This window comes from Liolophura sinensis, chromosome 6, assembly GCF_032854445.1.
Source record: "Liolophura sinensis isolate JHLJ2023 chromosome 6, CUHK_Ljap_v2, whole genome shotgun sequence".
Lineage (NCBI taxonomy): Eukaryota > Metazoa > Mollusca > Polyplacophora > Chitonida > Chitonidae > Liolophura > Liolophura sinensis.
Window position 1 is genome coordinate 34,031,060 of NC_088300.1, and position 21,914 is coordinate 34,052,973.

General features: G+C 39.3%; 2 protein-coding genes across 2 annotated transcripts in view; both read right to left on the minus strand.

Annotated features, from left to right (window-relative positions):
* The window catches only part of LOC135467120 (uncharacterized), a 20,845-nt gene extending 5,259 nt beyond the window's left edge, over positions 1 to 15,586 (minus strand). Inside the window, exons 1-9 of the mRNA XM_064744880.1 lie at positions 15,529 to 15,586; positions 14,960 to 15,127; positions 14,407 to 14,834; positions 13,542 to 13,796; positions 9,135 to 12,440; positions 8,538 to 8,604; positions 7,850 to 7,944; positions 6,652 to 6,781; positions 5,968 to 6,024 (exon numbers count right to left, since the gene is read on the minus strand). Of these exons, the coding sequence (XP_064600950.1) occupies positions 5,968 to 6,024; positions 6,652 to 6,781; positions 7,850 to 7,944; positions 8,538 to 8,604; positions 9,135 to 12,440; positions 13,542 to 13,796; positions 14,407 to 14,834; positions 14,960 to 15,127; positions 15,529 to 15,586 (4,564 nt within the window). The remainder of the gene's footprint in view (positions 1 to 5,967; positions 6,025 to 6,651; positions 6,782 to 7,849; positions 7,945 to 8,537; positions 8,605 to 9,134; positions 12,441 to 13,541; positions 13,797 to 14,406; positions 14,835 to 14,959; positions 15,128 to 15,528) is intronic.
* On the minus strand, positions 14,990 to 20,932 carry LOC135467121 (uncharacterized). The gene is made up of 10 exons (XM_064744881.1): positions 20,893 to 20,932; positions 20,526 to 20,600; positions 19,810 to 19,925; positions 18,433 to 18,505; positions 18,096 to 18,173; positions 17,647 to 17,715; positions 16,593 to 16,727; positions 16,262 to 16,378; positions 15,529 to 15,715; positions 14,990 to 15,127 (listed from the first exon to the last, which is right to left on the minus strand). Exons 1-9 carry the CDS (start codon positions 20,930 to 20,932, stop codon positions 15,642 to 15,644), a joined length of 777 nt encoding a protein of 258 aa, XP_064600951.1. The 3' UTR covers positions 14,990 to 15,127; positions 15,529 to 15,641.
* Positions 20,933 to 21,914: the final 982 nt, after the last annotated feature.

The window sequence follows — 21,914 nt, forward strand, 5'->3', positions numbered from 1 at the left end:
GCACAACTCCGGAATAACGACTATCCCCTAATTGCACTTACGAGTTGTGTTTATACGAAGGTTCACTTGCACTTTAAGCGGAACTGCGATATAAATGTATTATAAAGAGAGTGCATGCTGAGATAGTGGATATTAGGGATGGTCAGCTAGAAAGAAGTGATATTCTTTCGATGAATGCGAAAAAGCGTGACAGTTTCTCATTTTCTTGTATTTGATCGGCCTGATTTTAGAGAATTTTTTATGTACACATGTGTTGTGGATGTCGAAATGATCGCTTAGAATGGAATGTAGGCCAGGTTTTTAATTCCTGCCCGCTTTGTTCTTTTCGTTGAAACTAACTTTATGTAAAGTTAATATACACGCAGATAACAACGAAGGATATTCAACACGTTGAATACACGTACAATTTAGATTAGACCCACTGATATAAAGATCTTTCACTAAGATGGAATGCGCTTAGACCTAATCACTGTAATGTGTGTGTGAAACTTCCTTAAAACTCCAGCTCGAAACACCAAAAAAAAATTAATAAATATATAAATATGCACTTTTTATTCGGTCGAATGTGATTCAACACACGATTACGTTTTCACAATGTTGTTGGTTCCAGCTCTCCCACTCCCAGCACCAGCAAAAACAAAAAAAAACCTGAAAAAGCCTTACAAAGGCTATTGACCTTGAGAACATAACTGTCGCACGTATTAGTTACTCGTCTGTATGAACGGCTGGTTCTTTACCACATTCGAGATGAAGATAACGGGTATATATGTCCACACAAAAAACCTCTGCGTTTATGATTGGTTGTCAGCGACGGCACAGTTAGCCAATGAGGTAATAGAAGCTATTAAAAGTGTACGTTTTTGCACGCTCGTAAATCCACTCATCTGTCTGTTTAATAACATTGGTATGTGGATAGACTCTATCCTAGTTTTTTAACCTCTGATTATATTCTGTTGTTTAATCTTCAATACAGCCGAACAAGGTTCGCTTGTTTAGGCTCAGAAATAACAAACCACACCAATTAATTTCCATCGCTAGATTATAGGTTTGATCGCATGCGGTTGTTAAAAAATGCCTACGTCATTGCATGTCTGTTTGCCAGAGCATCACAGCTTTTGATTCTTTTTTTTTACAAGACTTGCTTTTTCGAAACACACAGAATTACTGGAAGGATATTCATCACAGTGCACGTTGACAGCGTCTGTCGATCAAAAAGACTTTGTTTGCAGCTTATGATGTTGATGGACACTGAGTAATTGGGACAGATTTTGAAGATGACTAAGATACCGAACCAGTGAAATACAGCATTAGGCCAAATAAGGAGGACTAGTGTTTTTTCGGGCAGCTTTTCGCTTGACGCTAGGCACGAACGAAATAATGCAAATTTGCGTACTTTCAATCACTTTTGACCTTTCACTTTTTTGCGTCGTAAATCAGTTATGTACAAACTACAAATCTCGACGTTAACAATTCTTGAATTCCTTCAACTGGTAAGTTTAAGAGGCACAATAGATTGTACAACGCTGTAAACTGTAATGCAGGCATACAAGGCAACAATGGAGTGGCCATATAGAATCTTTCCACAGTTCATTGTTGAAGGCATTGTCTGGTATTGTATAGCGTTTTTGTAATGTATACTTAAGATGTTATTGATCGATTCTTGGCTGATTATTTGAGATAAGTACAATTGTTTGGCATAAGAAAAAAAAACAAAGAAAAAAAGCAATATGAAAGATAGTCTGATAGTGTGATATATAACAGAGAAAGACAACTGGTTTCGGAAATAAGAATACACTCGAGGAAAAGAAGTCGTTTTACACATGCTAGATTGTTGTTGCACAATGTTATTTATACGATGACTCTTATAGTAGGCCAGACACAATGCTGATACACCTATACACAGCTGCCTCGCTGGAAGGCCATGCTGAAGACACAATATACGACGCCCCATCCATCACATTATACTGATACGGAACCGACAAGTACTATGCCTCTTATGCCAAGCGAGATGGTATTAAGGATAACGGTGTTTAAGCCTTCGTTATGACTCGATTGGAAGCTGTACAGTGAGCATATACAGATAGCTTGTCGTTCAGTACCGGTACTACAAAAAAAGCAAATTCTGATATAGCACATATATCATTTTCAGTACTATGAGTTTCGAAAATTTCTGACAAAAAAAAAGCACCCATATATCAATGATTTGCAGGGTGACAAATGCTTTCATTCAACAGCATTACTGATAACAAAAATCATATGTTTATTACACATATATGCAAGTGGCGACAATGTTTGGACAACTCCTTCACATTAATAACTGAGATCTGTGTCCAGTTGAATGTGAAACCAGCTCAAAATAAGAAATGTGTATGGTACACATATGGTACTCTATGTAAAGATTTTGTAATAAAAATTCATGGGTGTCTTTTAAATCGAGTACGCTCTCCTGCGTTTAGGCCAGTCGGGTCCAAACCGGACTGAATCATTGTTCTCTTGAAACAAATGAGTATGTATATATGTATGCTTGGGTTTTTACGTCGTACTTACATCGCGAGTCCATGACGCCAATGTGCTGCCGCCACTGAAGCATCATGCCGAAGACACCTGACATGACACCACACCCAGTCACATTATACTGACACTAGGCCAAGCAGTCGTGTTTCCGCTTTCTTACCTCTCACTGCTAAGTGCGAAGCGAAGCAGCAGCATGTACCGTTTTAAAAGTTCTTGGTATGACCCCGACCTGGGTGTTATCCCGGGGTCTCCCGATTTCGAGTAATGCATGAGTACTACGCCACCAGTTTGTCCACAAAACGTCATCGCAAGGCAGGAGTGAAGAATAGATTTACACAGCTTTACTTCACAGAATTACTTTAGCATCAATGTTACCCATTAGTGTGCGATTGCTAGTGACATCATGTCATGAATGAGTTCTAAACCATCTCTCGGTGGCTCTTTCGGGATTTCATGCGGGAATGTATTCTTCTGCCAATCTTAGAACCATAGGATATCAGATTGCAAAAATCTTGATTGAAGAAATGATGTTCTATATCGTCAGCCCCGGAATCACGAAGCTACCTTTATTAGGCTTATAAGCCAGACTTAATCCTAACAAGTGGTATTAGGCCTATTCTTTAGATTTGACCTAAAGAAAGACAACTTTGTCAGCCTCGATTTTCGTGAACGTAAAGTGGTTTAAAGTTAAAACATGTAGATTCGTGACCAAGAGGTTAGAGTAGATATAATACAGAGAGCATGTTTATTGATTTTGGAATGAAAAAATTAACGAACCGTTTCAGGAATATATCTGAAATTTATACGTTTCTTATTATGCTAGGGTCTTCTATATGTCAACGAATAATAAATGCTTATGTCAGTCTCGCTGATTTATCGACAAGACATATGGACAGCTTTTACGTAACTAGCAGTACACTATGCTTGATGACTAATTATAATAAAGCCTTGATTAGTTCAGTTACGAGTCTGATTGCCGTTCGTGGTAATTATTAATGTCACTCAGTTCTTAATGCAAGGTTTAATTGCTGTCATGATAATTTAGGTATGGACATTATATCTTATAGCTGATTTCCACCAATGTGGCCGCTGTGAGTTCATGCCCAGCTCATGCTGGCTTCCTCTCCGGCCGTATGTGGGAAGGTCTGACAGCAACCTGTGGATGGTCGTAGGTTTCTCCCGGGCCTTGCCTGTTTCCTCCCACCATAATGTTTGTCAAGTGAAATATTCTTGAGTACCGCGTACACCATCAAATAAATAAATAAATTGGTTGATTTTTTCAGCGAGTTGCGTTATAAATCAGTCATACTCACTACCAAAATTTCCCTTTAGTCCGTGAGCACGTAAAAAAGAAAGCTCTACATGTGGAATATGTCGGAATTTTCATATTCATGCAAGGAAAAATGAAGATAGAACACTTTTTTTAATTCATAATGTTGAAGTCCATAAACTCGGTTTCGACGCCAAGAACCCATTGCCTCGGTGACGTCAGAATTCTTCATGAACCAGTCGCATGCCTGGATATTGGGCAGCGATCAACATGTTTTCACTTAGGGTGACACCAGTTACCTAAACTGCTATCGGCTTGCCTGTAAACTCTGTTACTTACACTGCTATGTTTGAACCTGTTTACAAGTTTTAACACAATATAACCTTAATAAATGAATTTTAATTCATCTCATGCAGTATATAATGTCAGGGCAGTATAGATTTAGAGATGGGTGTTAGGAAATTAAAGTCATGTAATCTATTCGCGGAGACAATACTGTAGTTTGTGTTACTGCGAGGAATTTGTTATAGCCGCTAGTTGGTGTAGTCATTGTAAAACAAATTACTCTCCACGCCCACTGTCCAGCATGCAACTTGTTTCTGAAAATCATGACGTCACCCGAGGCAATGAGTTCTTGGTGTCGAATCTAAGTTTAGAGATTTTAACATTATGAATTAGAAAAAGTATTCAAACTGTATTTTCTTAATAGGTAATAATATGTTCATTATATCAAATGGGTATATCTTGTATTGTTGCGTGTCAAATCTGGTAGTGATTATGACTGATTTTACAGACAACTGAATATACGTGACTCGCTACAAGAAACAGACATGAAGTAATACATACTTTCTAGGATGATGTATAGTCATAACTTTGTCCTGTAACGGTTCACGGTTGCAATGAAGTGCACACAGTTAAGTAACCCCCTAACTACCAAGGCAACGTGTGGTTGTAGGCCCTGTATATATGAAGTGCACTTAGCTAGGAGTTAATTAGCACCAAGCACTGTTTCTGATTCTGAATGTTGGGTGGTAAACTCAAAAATCACACAGCACATATGGCCAGTCCAATAGAAGAGGAGTAACTCCACTTTGCGAAGAAACTCCCTCCTTTTGTCTGCCGTCATATATTCCTTCGAAAAACGCCTTCGCATACACAAGACAAATTGGCCCAATTGAGATACATATGAAAACTGGACAAACGTCTAGAAGCCAATAGATATCTGACATGATTTATGTGAGAGACTGTCTTATAAGTCAGTAGATAGAACTAAACCATATAAAAGACGTGATTTTGTTCACAGTGTCTAAAAAACTTATCGAATGATAATTCGAAGAGATATAATAAAAAAAAAACCATCCACGATTCACAAACTTTTATTTTATAATTGTGGGTGAAAATGGGAGCACACTTTTGTGTAAAACTTTGGAAACGTTACACAGTTTTTATTTGAATATTCAATAGTTTAACTCATTTATCCTGGTAATACTGAAATGATAATTTACAATAAACTACACACAGCGTTTTAATAATCTTTGTCTATCTTTGTTTTCCTAATCTCTTGTTGTAGACAACGGTAAATAGATGTCAGTTTTAATTATCGACGTTTCAATCTCATACAACTTGTAATTCGTGCCAAATCAGGCACGACTGAGCTGTTTCGGCTTTGACAGACAAGCCAAATAGAAAGCCCATACGTCTCCGAACAGAATTCCTTGATTTACCTAAAAAAGAAATTTAAAGAAACGAAATTATAAACATATACTTATTTCGAACTGTACACAAATACAGAAGGTTTAGAAATTAGGTTAGTTTGGGGTAACCAAAGAGTTTTTAATTCAATATTAAGCCTCTGAACATATTTATTTATTTATTTGCCTAACTGTTTAACGCCGTTTTCAAGATTTTTTCACCTGTATGAGGGTGATCAGGTTTACGGGTGTAGCAAAGCAAAGTTCCAAGAGTAAACCATCGGCGGGTTCCTGTAAACATTATGACTTAATGCCACTGCAAACGAACCCCAGTAAACAAATTATTTCCAGCATTTGTGAACAACAACACAAACAAATCAGTTACCGCCTAATCACAAATCTGACACGCCAAATATCTCCCCTATATGGGAATTCAAAATCCGTCCAGACTAAACGTAGTGATGATCACAATGAAATGGTTAATCACATTACATCTCTTACCAAATGCAGGATACGCCGGATGTTTCTTTGTCTTCTCGCTCTGAGCCCCTGGAAAAGAAAAATGTCCACCGGATAATCAAAAACTTTTCTACTGTGACAGTTTAATGTTAGCAATTTTGAGGCAAGCATGATAGCTAAATTTAAAACAAAATGCTATAATTTTGAATATCACTACATTCTCTGTGTTCAACTTTTCAAAAGTCCGTTGGCTGAGTGATGCTTGAAGGTATTCTGTTATAGCAGCAGATTCTATTAATTAACTAATTAACTAATTAATTAAGACAAACTGGATATTATGTTGTATGTTACGCAATATTATGTCATTACTTATCATATGTTATGATTCTAAGCACAGGTACCAATGTGTCCCAAATGCTTCTTTTAGGTGACTTGTCAGGGTCGCAGTTTTGCCCCCTTTCCCTCGAGATTTGTCCTGTTGGAGTAGCCTCCCTTGTTCCCAAAGTTTTCCGTCGTGGTTGTGGACTTTCCACTTTTAACATCACTGTGATGTAAAAAAAAATTGCTTTACCTTACTCGTTCTGCTCGTCTGAGTCTTCATAAATGTTTTATAATCAAAGTAGTGTGAATTGTAATAAACTTTAAAATATAGAACAGATATGAAAGAGCTTTCCACAGTTGTACTTGTATTAGAAAAAAAATACCTGAATTACTAACCGATAGAAGAATAGAGCACAAATCTGTAGGTATGGTGATCCTCCTGGTGTTGACCAATCCTTAACGCCGTCTCGGTATTGTCCCCCAAACCAGTCATATGGCTTGTTTCATCTTCTACATGAGAAAATATCTACAACAAAGAAACAGAACACCAGTAACTATATAGGCTCCAATTTCTTTCTTTATTTGATTTGTGTTTTATGTCGTATATATTTTCTGTATGTATTATGGACAGAGGAAACCCAATACCATCCGCAGAATGCTGCCAGCCCTTCCCACGTACTGGAGAGGAAGCCAGTATGGGCTGGACTTAATTTCACTGCACATTAGTCACTGTGCTTCGCTGGTGAGCTAAACAGTCGGTTAAGGAAGCTATGCTCGTGGGCCGTACGTAGAAAGGTCTGCTACAGCAAATTGCAAATGGTCGTGGGTTTCCCCACGCGATCGTATAAATGAAATATTCTTGAGTAAATACCGAATCAAATAAGTAAATGCCCAAATAAGCACATTAAAATTACAACAAAGTTGTAGTACAGGATATATCCTGTGAATGCGGTTAGACGCTATGACAAGCCATTGCACTGTTAAATAACACCTAAAAGCAATATTCTGAGTTTGAATATCATATATCACAGAGTAGGCCTAACGTCACGGCTGTTATTTTATTGAGTTTTGTATTATGATGTCGTCATATATATACCTGTTCCGAATATGTAGAACATGTGTGACACCGGCAATGTCAAGTTAGTCCGTATCATCTAGCTGAGTTTTATTATCACAACTACAATTGTGTACAAATGATCAGTTGGCCTACATTCTTGAACTGCGCTACTTTTCGTGAGGTATAGCATAGTATATGTTCAAACACATACTGTTTTTAACAGCAAGAAAATGCTTCACTACACAAAGCTTCAAGACGATAAATTACACAATAATTCATTTGATTCAGTCTTATAGAAAGATTATAGCATTCTCGACACGACTTCGAAGTGAAAAGATCTACTTACCTCCCTTTGTTACAATAACCTTACACGCATAGAAGATCCAAATCTTAAATAATCCGTACAACGATGTAAACGAACTAACTTTACATTTACCAAGTGAATGAATTTGCTTCTTTCATAAACATCACTGAAAACGTTTGCACTACACGTTTTCAGAAAAATATGAAATGTGAACCATTATAAAGGTACATTACCGGTATGATGGCCTCATCTTCTTCAGAGTTGATCCCAGCTGTGGACGTGTCATGGTCTTGTGTCCAATTGCAGTCTGACATCAGCGCATTCCTGTCTAAAGCAGAAACAGTAACGCTGTTTAAAACTTTTGGGGGTGGGGGCAAAGCGGGGGGGGAGTCGTGGTGGCGTGATTAAGACGTTTGTTTTGGGGATGAATCTCAATTTCGATCTCTGTGGCTGAAGTGGTTAGATGCTAGCAATTTCCAATCGTACGTGGGAAGGTCGTACGTGGGATGGTTGTGGGTTTTCCCCCACGATCTGTCCGGCTTCCTGCAACCATCATGCTGGCCGCTGTCGTTTTATTTTATGAAATAAATAAATCAAATAAATGAAATTTCGACCAGGAATTCGCCCGCTTCCATTCCTTTTGGACATTGTTGACAAGAAACGTGGGAAGGTACTCTTCCGTGTGGTCTTACACGACGTTCTGTACCTACTACCACGGTTCCTTATATCAAACTTCGGAAAGTATAGAGTACGCCGATAAACGACGAACAAATAAATAAATAAAACGTCGTTGTAACATTAAAGTCAGCATAAAAAGGGTATCAAGATTTTCCGAATATTTCAAAATTCATGACAAATTCTGTTTTAATGATGGGAAAAATTAAATGTGCAGAAGATTTACTGAACATCACACATTCATACCTGTTGTAAACTTGTCTTCTACCAGCCCCTGCTCGCTTGAGGAACGCAATACGCCATACCAACTTATCTGTTTTGAAAACAAAGATTAGCCTACTACATCACTCACGTCGTAGGGTTTTAGTCGTTTACATGTCTAAGTCTTTTCACAGTTATGCATACATTAACTTTGTGATTCGTTTTTGTGTTTTACGACATGTGAAAGCTATTTTCACACCTTAGTCGCGCTTTTAGGGAATTTATATCACCATACAAGGTCATGCAGCAACCTGCAGATGGTCATGGGTTTCCCCAGGCTCCGCCCGGTTTCCTCCCACCATAATGCTGGCCGCCGTCGTATAAGTGAAATATTCTTGAGTACAGCGTAAAACATCAATCAAATAAATAAACATCGCCATACACGTACATGTATATGCATGGGCTAACCAGTATTGTACGTGTTCATTATTTCTTTTTCCCTACTGCAGACACAGATGTGTGACGCGCACATGAAATCGTTATCTGGCTTATCTTTGTCGTTGTACACATAAATACACCTATTATAGCGCACTTTCAATAATAAATATCCAACGATAAAACGAATTATTTTTACTTATTTACCTCTTCATCACACGTCATTTCCGCTATGGAATCATGGGTATTGGGGGAGTCACAGGACTTCATTGACGCCGTCATCCTCTCATTTTGCTGACTTTCCATCATATGCATGTATTGAGATGTTTCATGGAATTTTTCAATAAGCCATTTCAAAACAATTCCCAGTTTTGCAGGGTCGAATGGATACATTTGTTGCTTGGTCACGTTTTCTTGACTGGGGATCTCTTGCTGTGTTTCCCAGTTTTCGGTTTGATATGTAACTTCCCCAACTTCCGTCACCTTCACATCATCTCTCTTCATCGGACCAGAAAGCGCTTTCAGCAAAACGGGTTTGGTTAACTCGTTTTGGTATTCCAAGGAAATAAAACAGAACGGATTCAGGAGAAGTATCTTTCTTTGGAGAGGATAATAGTTTCGGTAATTCTCCAGGCACAGAGAAATTTGTGGATAAGACTGAGACAGCTGCTGCATGTGAGCCTTGATAAGTAACATGAGCAGTGGTGTGCATGTGGCGGTGCTACTCTGCTTTCTACTGCAGCAAACTTCTCCATCGGATCGCCCGTTACCACGAAGTAAAGTGTGCGGTGTTGAGCACACTCCCACAAAGTTCTGTTCCTTCCTGCTGCCAGTCAGTTCATCCGAAAGCAGCTTTATATCCGAGGAATAATGAACATGTTCGGTGGGCAGATGTTGATTACGGTCACAGGCCCAGCGCACGACCTCCCGATGACGAGCTTCGGGGGACAACTTGCGAATTTCCACTTGTTTATCCAAGTATGACTCAATGATCTGTTTTCCCGTTTCTTTCAACACATTTTCACGTTGATCTTTCGTGGTCTCTTCTTTACAGTTACTTAGTGATCCCGATCGTCTGCATTCAGTAAGATGCTTTTGTTCTGTTTGTGTCAAGCTCTCAAAGCACTCACTGTCTGGATTTTCCTTTCGTGGTGTTCTTTTAGGATCAACCGCTGACTGCGCTCGTTCATCGCAATTGGACCAATCTACTTTTGGACAGAAGTCTTTCAGGGCAAAAGTTCGTGGATATTTGAAAGTAATAGTTGCATGACTTGTTTGATGTTTGTCGGCATGTTCGTGTAGTGGGTCCAATTCGCTTATTACTGGATTGCTTTCTGACAAAACATTTACGATTTTTGGGCTTGGCTTCAAAGTTGGTGGTATTTCAGCTTTAACAACGGAAACTAACGTTTTATCCTTGTCCGCATCTTGTTCAATTCCTCCATTTTCGTTATCAATATTCAGTTTCTCATTCTCTTGAGAACAGAATTTACCCTCCATGTCTGAACTTGATCTTTTCTTGATAGGGCGTTTGTTGATTGCGTGTTTATTACTGACGTCCTCCTTTTCACCAGACAGTCGGTCTTTTCTAGACACCCGCACTTTGGCATTAGCTACGCTCTGTTCAGAAGCGTCCGTCGATCTGGGACTTGGAGCTGTTTTGGACCTCTTCAGAGTAACTCGTGTGGATTTCTTCTTAGATGCCTTTTCCACAACGTCCTTTTTTAAAGACTCCGTTCGCAGACGAAAGGTTTTGTTCGTGCTTGGTCCCACAGAGATACTAATCTTTTTTCTGTGTGCAATTCTCTCAGCACTACGTTCGTCTCCCTCACTTCTAGAATTGACAGGGCTTTTCCGCCCTCCATCCCCATCTTTTAACGTTTCCTTGCATGATTCGGTTGGTAAGTTGACTCTATGGTCAGGCACTTCAGATGATCGATTTTCCAAAACTGATAACCTGGAATTATCTATTGATGTCTCATGTCTCCTATTCGAAGACAGTCGACTTATTGGGATAGGTATAAAAGACTTCCTTTTTCTCCTCAAAGTAACAGACGACTCTTCCATCCGTGAAACATCGCTTTTGTCTACCTGGTCTGTTCTTTGTTCATTGCAGTTCTTGTCAACCTTCTTGTGGGCTTTAACTGGTGTGCCTTCATCAATTATTTGCTGGGCTGAATCTTTCACATCATTACAAACATCCAGAGTTGAGGATTGTACGGCCCTATCACCACTTAGTGGTTTTTCACCGCTTTTCTTCAAGCCTTCTAATAAATTAGACTCTTCATAAGTCCGCTCTTGATCGTGAATCGGCGTCGTGAGCGGTATTCCAGTGGGACCGGAGGTGGAAGCTAGAGGAACCCCATTCGCTTCAGATATTTGCTGGACTGGTCTGTTTTGTCCAAACTGTGAAAGTTGTGTAAACATCAAATTGTTTAAACCGCTCAATCCGTCAGACTCGTTGGATACACCATTGTGATGAGAACTGTCACTACAAACATTATTTGATAATAGCGGGACCACAGGACTGCTTTTGCACTGGATGCATAATGTCTGATTACCTTTCGGTTTTTCGTTCAAGTCTCGAGCACATAAACCTGAATTCCATTGTACTTGTTCCAGGTCAAAATATGGGGATATCTGGGAATTTGCCTCATTTCCTACTTTTGAGTTTGCTGCGCCATTGCTACTACACGAAGTTATAACAGGAGCATCGTTTTGATTCACTTCCAGTATCTGTTTGGATGATGTCTCTTCTTTTTTTACATACTTTTCACTGTCCTCAGTCTGAACTTTCAGTGGCTTAAGCATTCCTTGTGTCGACAAATTTGAGTAAACCAAATTTCCACATGTATGCTTTTCTGAATGGATGGATACGTCCTGGTATGGATCAGTTAATGAGTCTTCACCACTAGTAATTAGCTTTCCCGGGATTTCCAAATTATGTAGATTTCCTGAGCTGTTGGATTGATCCACACTTTGACTACAGTTGTGATTAACAAGTGTTTCTAAAGAGTCTGACCCTACCACCGAGAACTCAGGTTCACCGAAGTCAATGAGCAATTCCATGTTTCCTTTAGACAAAAAAAGCTGGGTAGGTGCAGTGGAGGAATCTTGTTCGGGGCCTCCGATCGCGATAACAGCTGAATAGTCTCCGTGGAGTTGATCTGTCTCGATGTCAGTAATTTCGCTAATTGGCAAATCTAATAAGTTAATCTCTTTGCTGTTCTTTGAAGAATCGTCCGTGTCCGCAACCACGTCATTGTCCGAGCTAATCTTGGTTGGAAATGCTGTAGAGATTTCCGTTCCAGATATTGCCACAGTTGTCTCAGAACTTGAGTTGCTTTTAGAGGGCAACATTTTAGGGTCTCCGGTTTCGGACATTGCTAGAGATGCCTTGGGACTGTTTTCCGGCGGAAATGTAATGGGAGCCGATGGGTTCGTTGCTCTCCGCACTCTGGTAACCTTCTTCATCCCCACAGTATTCACATTTTTACACTCCGCGGAGTTTGTCTGCAGTAAGAAATAAAACCATTGATTGCTTAATGAAACACTTTTTGTAACATTAAAGTGTTGTGGTGATTGTCATGCTGAAAGGCTAATGTAGTTTTGATTAATGCAGCTCTATTATTTCATGAAAAAGTTAACAAATGTTTACGGTTATCAATTCTTTTGATATAAATTCAACTTATGATTAGAGCAGCATTTTGTATATAGTTCAGATTCTATTTATTTATTTATTTATTTATTTATTTATTTGATTGGTGTTTTACGCCGCACTCAAGAATATGTCACTTATACGACATCGGCCAGTATTATGGTGGGAGGAAACCGGGCAGCGCCCGGGGGAAACCCACGACCATCCGCAGGTTGCGACAGACTTTCCCACGTACGGCCGGTGAGAAAACCAGCATGATCTGGACTTGAATTCACAGCGACCGCATTGGTGAGAGACTCCTGGGTCATTACGCTGCACTAGCAAAAAAGAATAAAAACTCACCACTCTTTCTCAACTTTGGATATTTAATGTTGATGTCATTCGTATTTAGGGCAACTGTTAACACCGCTTTATCCCAGAAAGCTTGATAACCAAACACGCAATACACTTTCTAATCTGGTGCCTGTTTTACAAAGCAATGGTAAATTTCGCCTGGCGCAACTTCTATGACTGTATAGTGAAGGTACACGTCAGCACGGTACACCTGACAGCTTTGTGAAAAACGCGCCCCTAGTGTGAAATATAATGACGCTGCAATTTACCGTCACACTGAACAGTATTATCAGCTGTGTTTATATGAACAGTAGCAATAAAAGAGTGACTGAGTTACCCTCATACCTTTCTTGCTTTATCGCAGGATGTTGTGTAGCGTATTAGTGAAATATTATTGGGTATAGCGTAAATCGCAAGCTGGGTATTGGATTTGACGCATCGGACAATATGTTTCCGACTTGGAAACTGTTGACTACTTCTAATTCCAGATGACTAACCTCCATTAAAACTGGTCTTTGGGAATTTGACTTGATTTTTTTAAGCGAATGATGATCTTAACCACGATTTGGATACTTCGCTCTGTGCTATCGTACGTATTCAGAATGTGTATAAAAATACTTTACCTCGGGTTTCTTGTATCTTTCCCAGATCGGCTTTCTGGGTGTCTCGATCATCGTTACCCTTGTCTTGGGACGAGATGGTTTCTTCTTTGCCTGAAACTTCTTTTCAAAGTGAGTCGGTTTTTCAGTTTCATTAGCTGTGGACGGATTACTGGAAGATCTACGACTTGGCCGCGGTATTGGTTTGCCATCACTGTTAAGACTGGCTGGTGCCAGACTTCTGGCAGCGTGACTTCCTCGTGTGGGGCGAACAACAATCTGTTTTAATGGACAAAAAGAGTTGATAATCCTCAGGCCCATGATCACGAAGCTGTCTTAAACTTATGTCAGACTCAAAAACAGTTTATTGACTAAGTTTGAGACCTTTAGACTACCTTACTACTAAGAGTTGTTTTGGCCTCTTAATAAAAATGAATTTATTTATTTATTTATTTATTTGGTGTTTTACGCCGCACTCAAGAATATTTCACTTATACGATGGCGGTCAGCATTATGGTGGGTGGAAACCAGGCACAGCCCGGGGGAAACCCACGACCATCCGCAGGTTGCTGAGAGACCTTCCCACGTACGACCGGGGAGGAAGCCAGCATGAGCTGGACTTGAACTCACAGCGACCGTATTGGTGAGAGATGCCTGGGTCATTACGCTGCGCTAGCGCGCTAACCAACTGAGCCACGGAGGCCCCAATAAAAATGAAAATTAGCACCGAAGTACGTTTCCATCTTAATAAGGTCACAGGACGCAAACCATTAAATACACTTTTGAATTTAATAACCAAGCTCAAATGACCCCTTTCTTACCTTTGATCACCACGATATGGCTGAAATATTGCCAAAGTGGTGTGTAAGCCATAATCATTCATTCTTACCTTTGGTTCTTGCAAGGATGTTATATTTCCTAACTTGGTTTTCCCTCTGATCACTTCGGATTTTCTTGAGACTAACACATCTTGATGCTCATTCTTTCTATCCTGTCTCGCCATGGTTTTATTCTTCATTAAACTATCGTCCATTTTAAGGGTGTCGTTGAATTCCATGGCCCCTTCCAAACTCTCACAAGGCCTCCTCTCCTGTAGAGAACTATTTCCTGGTGTGTCCTCAACTGTCTTGGACAAACCGTCGTTATTTTCATTTTCAGCTATTTGGATTGTTTTTTCTTTGTCACTCTCCATTAGCGTGTTATCGGTTGGTGGTGGTAGGGATGCTGGTGGTGTTGGCACACGCGGCCTAGAAACGTTACATTTCTCCTTGTTTTCTCCCACTGTCCAGCCTTGCTTGATTGTCTCCCCTTTATTATCTAAAGGACGTCCGAGTTGACCTGAGTTACACCACCTACCATGCTTCTCCACTTTTGCCGTATCGTTTGGAGAGGCTGGACTATTTTCTGCGTTCCAGTTTCCGAACGAATCTTTCGTTATATACCACTCTTTATCAGTCTCTCATTTGTCCCCATCTTGTTCGCATTTTTCACTTGTGGCATTTTACCCTCTTTACCATACTTGTTGGTTTTGATTGGGTTTCTTTTCAGTGAAGATGGATTTCCTTTCTCCACGAGTTGTGCTTTGTTTGCTATGACAGAACATCCCATACCTAGAGACATAAAGAGAAAAAGAGATTATAAAAGCCCTAGTTTACGAGCCATGCGTACGACGGAGGTGAGTTTGCACGAATGGTATGGCCCTGTGGGTAATATGACCTACTTTCCAAATTATTTATGTCACACCATCAGGAACACACGCGCTCTCCAATTAAACCGGCTTAAAAATTTAACCCCCACATTAAAACCTGTTAAAACATTTTCTTCAAACTATTCTTTCTTTAAAGGCCTTGCTGGTTTACTTGCTTATGAGGGTTCGACATGTTTCTCGCTAAATTCCACATCTAATCCACATCTTGCCATGGTCTTTAGTCTAGCCCTTGTTTCCGGGCTCTTCAGTTAGCCAGTTTCATAAAGGAATTCATTAGCGTTACAATTATTGTATGATTCGTACCATGTGACCTTGTTTTTTTCACCAGAGTTTTTGATGAACAAGGATTGACTGACGGCATCCCTCTCCGTGGCATGATAAAGTCAAAATCGATATCGAAATCTGGAGAATCGCTGTCAGGACACGTCGTCCTCAAATTCGTTCTGCACCTCTTCTAGAATACTCTCCAAATCCGCTTGGTCGTCACACTCTGAAGAAGTCAATAATAAAATTTGAAATAATTCTTACAGTTTGCTGATTACTTTAATACTGCACATATTAAGACCAAGCATACTCTCTAAATACTCTGGACAAGACAATCAAACTTTGATGGAACAATGTCTGCCTTTTGGGAGCATATTGCTTAAAGCAGTTAATATTATCTCCGATTATTTTAAACAACTCTAACACAAGGAATGATTCGGTGTATATATCGATTAATCTGTCAGCTAATTTCCTGGAATATTGACGCCAAAAAAACTGTATTCGACTTCCCCTGAAATAACACGGATATTCGCGAATAGATTGAGGGGAGGTCTTTCGCTTAACTCTGAATTTGTCGTTTACGTGCCAGTTATGAACTGATATCGGATAAAAGTCATCCGGTCTTCCTTCTATACAGTGAACCCGATGCAATTTTACCTTGAAATCCGCTGACATAGAAGCACCAAAATAAATGTTAGTCAAAGGCTCTCGTGTGTCCTCCTTGGATGACGGGTACTAGTTATTTGACCCACTGTATATCATTTCCTCTTACCTTCAACAGAGCTCGCAACGGATTCTGTCTCCAGTTCTTTATAAGATAATTCCTCTGCGCACAAATCCTGCTGAACTGCTGTGAGGATGCCCTCAATGTACCAGTGCACTGCAATATCTACATTCAACTTAAGTTTATTATTATTATTATTTTATATATATGTTCTTTATTTATTCTTTACTGAATTCTTTATTTATGTCATGCATACGTAATGTCAAATATATATATACCAAAATCTGGAAAAAGTTTTCGATCAAATTCTTCCCTTCAAATCAAACATTTTTAAGACTGAAGTCATTCGAAATATGTAACGCTGTATATTATTGCTTACCTTCGTCTTGTTCCCCTGACTTTCGTGGATAACAGAAGGCTGTATCACCAAGATCTTTGATGTGTTCTTTTTCTGCTAGCAACTGCTCCTGTACAGCTTTCAGAATATTATCGATGTACTCTGTGATATCAGAATCTGTATCAAAAATTTATACGAAGATAAAAATATAACAGAAAATTTAAAGATAAATTTTACGAGACTGCAAACATACTGAGTGTATTATTTGCGTGTTTATCTGCATAAATACTGCATTGGCGGAATTAAAGTTTCTATATTACGAACATTCATGTAAAATTATATTTTTGATATCTGAATGAAAAACATTCCAGTTGTTATATTCTTACTGTAATTAAGGTGAATTAAGAACAATGTACGTCGACAGATCTTAAGATATCTTATGCTTTCTTGTTGCTGATTTGCTTTATGCCAGGTAGTAAGTTTGATGTGGTTTGGTCTGTACCAACTTATACTTACACAGACACTGTATTCCTTACGAGGGTTTTCATAGAGGAAACGTAATGCTGCTCAACAGATTTGACAAAACCAGTCTTGACTTAAGTAAAAATTTTAAACTGCCATATTAAACATAGTTTAATAGCATAAGAATTTCAAACTGACTTACATTTACATTAACATAAAACTTGTGTTCGCAGTTTCATCACCGCAAGCGTCTAAGGAATAAGCCTAATTCAAATCAAATTTAAAATTTTGAATTTATTGGTTTCGTGGAATCGGCCGTGTAGAATTAAGGTTTTACATCTAACTGTCTTTGTTGTCTCATGCATTGTCAGTGGTATAATTGTCATCTCCCTCCTCTATATCTTCTTCTTGATTGTCTTTTCCACTGACTACCATGATGAATAATCGGGTTTTTGTAATGCGTTATGTTCGAGGTACACTGTCAAAATGTTAGGGTCAGCCTGATCCGATTTTTCAGGGATCAAGGCCTTTCCACCCTAAGATGCAGGGTCAAATATTTAGGGTCAAGGTTTTTGACTCCAAAAAAAGTCATTTCAAAGACATTTTTAGGGTCGGCATCAGCCCAAAGACTAACCTTCTGCAGTTTGCTCCTCTTCCAGAACTCTGTATAGGATTCGCGCAATGTACTTCTCAATTAAAGAATCTTTTAAACAAAGAAAAAAGATAAAATTTGGGTACTTGTAAATGTATGATCAGGGTATAATGTAAATAATGCACAAAAAGACCAAATATCCATTACCTTTCATAAAATATCAACATTGCCTGTGCGCGCATTACCATTCAAAATCGGCGATAAAGTTACGAATATTAATAAACATATACATTTTAACGTTTTCAAACTTTTTGAATCATAGCCTGATATTTACTGAAAGGCAACAGTTTGAGCTATTATTGGTGTATGCAGAAAATTTGATTTGATTCGTAAATGTTAATTTTCTGCCAAATATGACCGGTACAGCCTCTTTAATTAAAGATTGACAGAAGTGTTAGTGGGTTTTACAGTTCATCATAAATTCTACATACCTTCTTTGTCCGCCTCTAACACTGAGTCAGCATTAACTTCCTGTATGATTTCATCCACGTATATACTCAACGCGCTCTCTGAAAGTTAATTACATTGGCAATTTGCCAATAATTTCCCACAATATCTAATTATGGGAGAGGAGAAATGACCAAGTCATTTTTTCACCGCCCACAATAGTAGACATATTGGTTATAAACTATATTACATGTACATCTTTGTCCTACACCGGTACTCAAAAATATACATTTCTTTAATTAAAAAAAAAAAATCCAACTATTTTCCTTTTTGTATGCGTTTCATAATTGTTTTAAAGTTTTTCATTTGTCGGAAACTTACCTTCACTGGCAACCTTAAATGAGCTTACGTCCTCGTTTGACTCAGAGAAAAGAAATCGTGCTGGTATTAATTTCTGTTGAGGAAAAAAAAGGTATATCATGATTTATTTGTTTGATTGAATTTTTACGCCGAATACTAGAATATTTCATCTTTATGAGGGCGGTCAGCATTATGGTGATAAGAAACCCACAAAAACCCGCAGGTTGCTGACAGACCCTCCACCGGAGAGGAAGCCAGCATGAGCTGGCCTTGAACTCAGATCCATCGCATTGATGAGAGGACCCTGGGCCATTGTCCTGTGCTAGCAGCTAGCCACCGGGCCACAGAGGCCCCCAAACAACAAATAATAGTTACGATATCACTAGAGTGTGCTAAATAAAGACATTCGTATTGTCACACAAATTCGACTTCACAGCTTAACGAGTCAACTGTGGAGAGTGGCAGGTACATATGACAGGATCTAAGGGTTTCCATCATTAGTCAAATGGTTGCATTCAGCCATAAACCCTCTAGTCATCAAGCAGGTGAAATCTTTCTCTATTTATTCCACAAGTCCACATCAAAAAGTTTTTCTTCAACTTTACTAGCTTGTGGTTGTTTCTGTTCATCCATAAATGCAAAGCACAAAATGAAAAACCAATTTGCTTCGTGTATATGAATGAAAAAGTAACATTGATGATTAGTCCAATATCAAGAGGACGGAATAACATGGGAGATAACTCTAGCTATCTTAACAATCCGAGTGAGTGAGTGCTTGGGGTTTAACGTCGTACTTAACAATTTTTCAGTCACATGACGACGAAGGAATCCATATGGTGTATGTAATGTGCCTCCTTGTCGCAGGACGGATTTCCACTGCTCTTTTATCTAGTGTTTCTTCACTGAGACGACTTACCGAAGGCAAGTAAGCTGCCCCTCCCGAGCCATTATACTGATCCGGGTCAACCAGTCGTTGCACTATCCCCTTCATGCTGAACGCCAGGCGAGCAAGTTACAACTTCCTCTTTTAAAGTCTTAGGTGTGACTCGACCCAGGATTGATCCTGGATCTACCGTTCCAGAAGCGGACGCTCTACCTCTACCAACTGTGCTAACAACCCAATACCGAGAATCATCACCTTGGACGCCGTCGCCCTAAGCTTGGAAGGTCAGTGGGCTGTGTAGCTTAATTGTGCTTAATTTGAATGACAAGCACAAAGACTCGATCCATGTTTAATTCCACAATTTAATAAATACATTCTTATTTCCTTAAGCATGTGAGATTCTCATTTATGTTAATCGGATTGTGCGTATTTATTCATCAGTAACACAGCTTAACATGCCTATGAGATTATTCGCCCACTAAGAAACGCGTATATAAGCCTATATATATACATACCATTAAAAAGCGAAGTAGAGCTTTCATCAGGATCACTGTGCACGAGACATGTGTTTCAGCCTCGTACCTTGACCTGTGGTCGGGAGTGTTTAGAGTGAGGTGCAGCTGCCGCAGTACTAAAAAATATCAAACATGGAATGGTTGTTAGCTTATTATTTCAGTTACTGTTTTGCACTGTTAATGCACGAAAGAACAAGCGTACTGCCATCACTAAGACAACAATAACGTCGCCCTCCCATAAACTACTCACCGCAGCCTATACAAAAAAATATTTAAAAAAAAAACAGAAAACAACTCACAGTGGCCGGAAAATGACTCTGACTGTTGTCAGGTAGCTAACAAACTGCAGCCGAAACAGCGAGTGCCGAATTCGAACACGGCACCTAAAGCCATGAGGCTAATAGTCGATCGATGGCAGCTCAGACAGCCAGTCAGCGGTTTACCCGTCTGTGTCAGCGGGCATTAAAAATTAAACATTTTAGAGCTTTGAATTGAATCTTCATTTCAGTTATGACACTCTATCTCAAAAACGTCTTAAATTTCACAATACCTAGACGTTCTCTTTAATGTTTTGTTTACGCCTTGCTCAAGATGGCGGCTGGTCTTGCTGCCGTTTCAGTATGACCCAGATTCACTTGAATTTAATGGATCTATGCATGTTTAAGTGGTAAGGTTACGTGATTGTTGCATGAGGCACTGATTTATTAGCTACTCACCGCGGTACTCTGCATTAAACCCTCGATCAAACGAATCTCCGTCCACACGCCATTTGATGTACGTTGCTAACGTCTCTGCAGACACAATCAATAAACGTCATTCAGTAGAAACCCTGACGTCACAAACACGAATGGAAGTGTGTGATATCATCCACCGAACGACGTGTGACAACTCGTTGCGCTCCCGTGATTATGACGTCATGCCTTTGACGGTTGTTTGACATCCAGGGGAATGGAGACGCTCGATACTGTCTGACATTTCATTCACCCTTGCTGGAGTCATATACAAGGGAAACATACGGGGGTTGGCTGTTTCGTGGTGCGTTGTCTTTCAACTGCTCAGATACACGAGGTGTATAGTTCATACCGAGCTTCACAGAAAGAATTTCTGAGATTTTTGTCGTCATCGGTGGGTTATTGCCAGTTATTAAGTAAATATTAAACGGGTAGGCCTGCATCAGTTTTCTCCATCAATTAAAACTGACAACCGCGAAATATTTTGAGCGCTGTCTTAAAAAACAATCAAGCCGTCAAAAGTGAATTAGAAGTCCATTTAGACTTAATTTTTGGTACACTCATCTTCATCCAAAGAAAATGGACCTTAACGTTAACAGGCCAACTGTCTAAGTTGATGCTACATTTTTATTTGTTTATTTATTTGATTGGTGTTTTACATGGTGTCGGGTACTCAAGAATATTTCAATTATATGACGGTGGGCAGCATTATGGTGGGCGGAAACAGTGCGGCTACACCTTAAAACTACTCCCTAAATAATTCAAATACATTATTTAATACTGACTAAGTTGAGGCTAGACCTTTGAACTACTTTCTAAGGTATTCAGATACATTAACTCTGGCTAAGTTGTGCTACACTTTTGAACTACTCCCTAAAGTATTCTGGGGTCGATTCCACAAAGACATTTCTGGATTAAGATAACACTGATGAGGTGGAGAAAAGTTTACTTGACAAAACCTAAAAATAAGCTCAAAAAGATCGTATTTCACAATGTCTTTGTGGAATCCGTCCCAGATACATTAATACTGGCTGAGTTGGGGCTACACTTTTGAACTACTCCCTAAAGTATTCCGATATATTAATACTGGCGAAATTGAGGTTACACTTTGGAAGTACTCCCTAAAGTATTCAGATACATTAATACTGGCGAAGTTGGGCCTACACTTTTGAACTATTCCCTAAAGTATTCCGATACATTAATACTGGCAAAGTTGAGGTTACACTTTGGAAGTACTCCCTAAAGTATTCTGATGCAATAATACTGGCTAAGTTGGGCCTACACTTTTGAACTACGGTGCTCCCTAAAGTATTCAGATACATTAATACTAGCTAAGTTGGGGCTACACTTTTGAACTATTCCCTAAAGTATTCA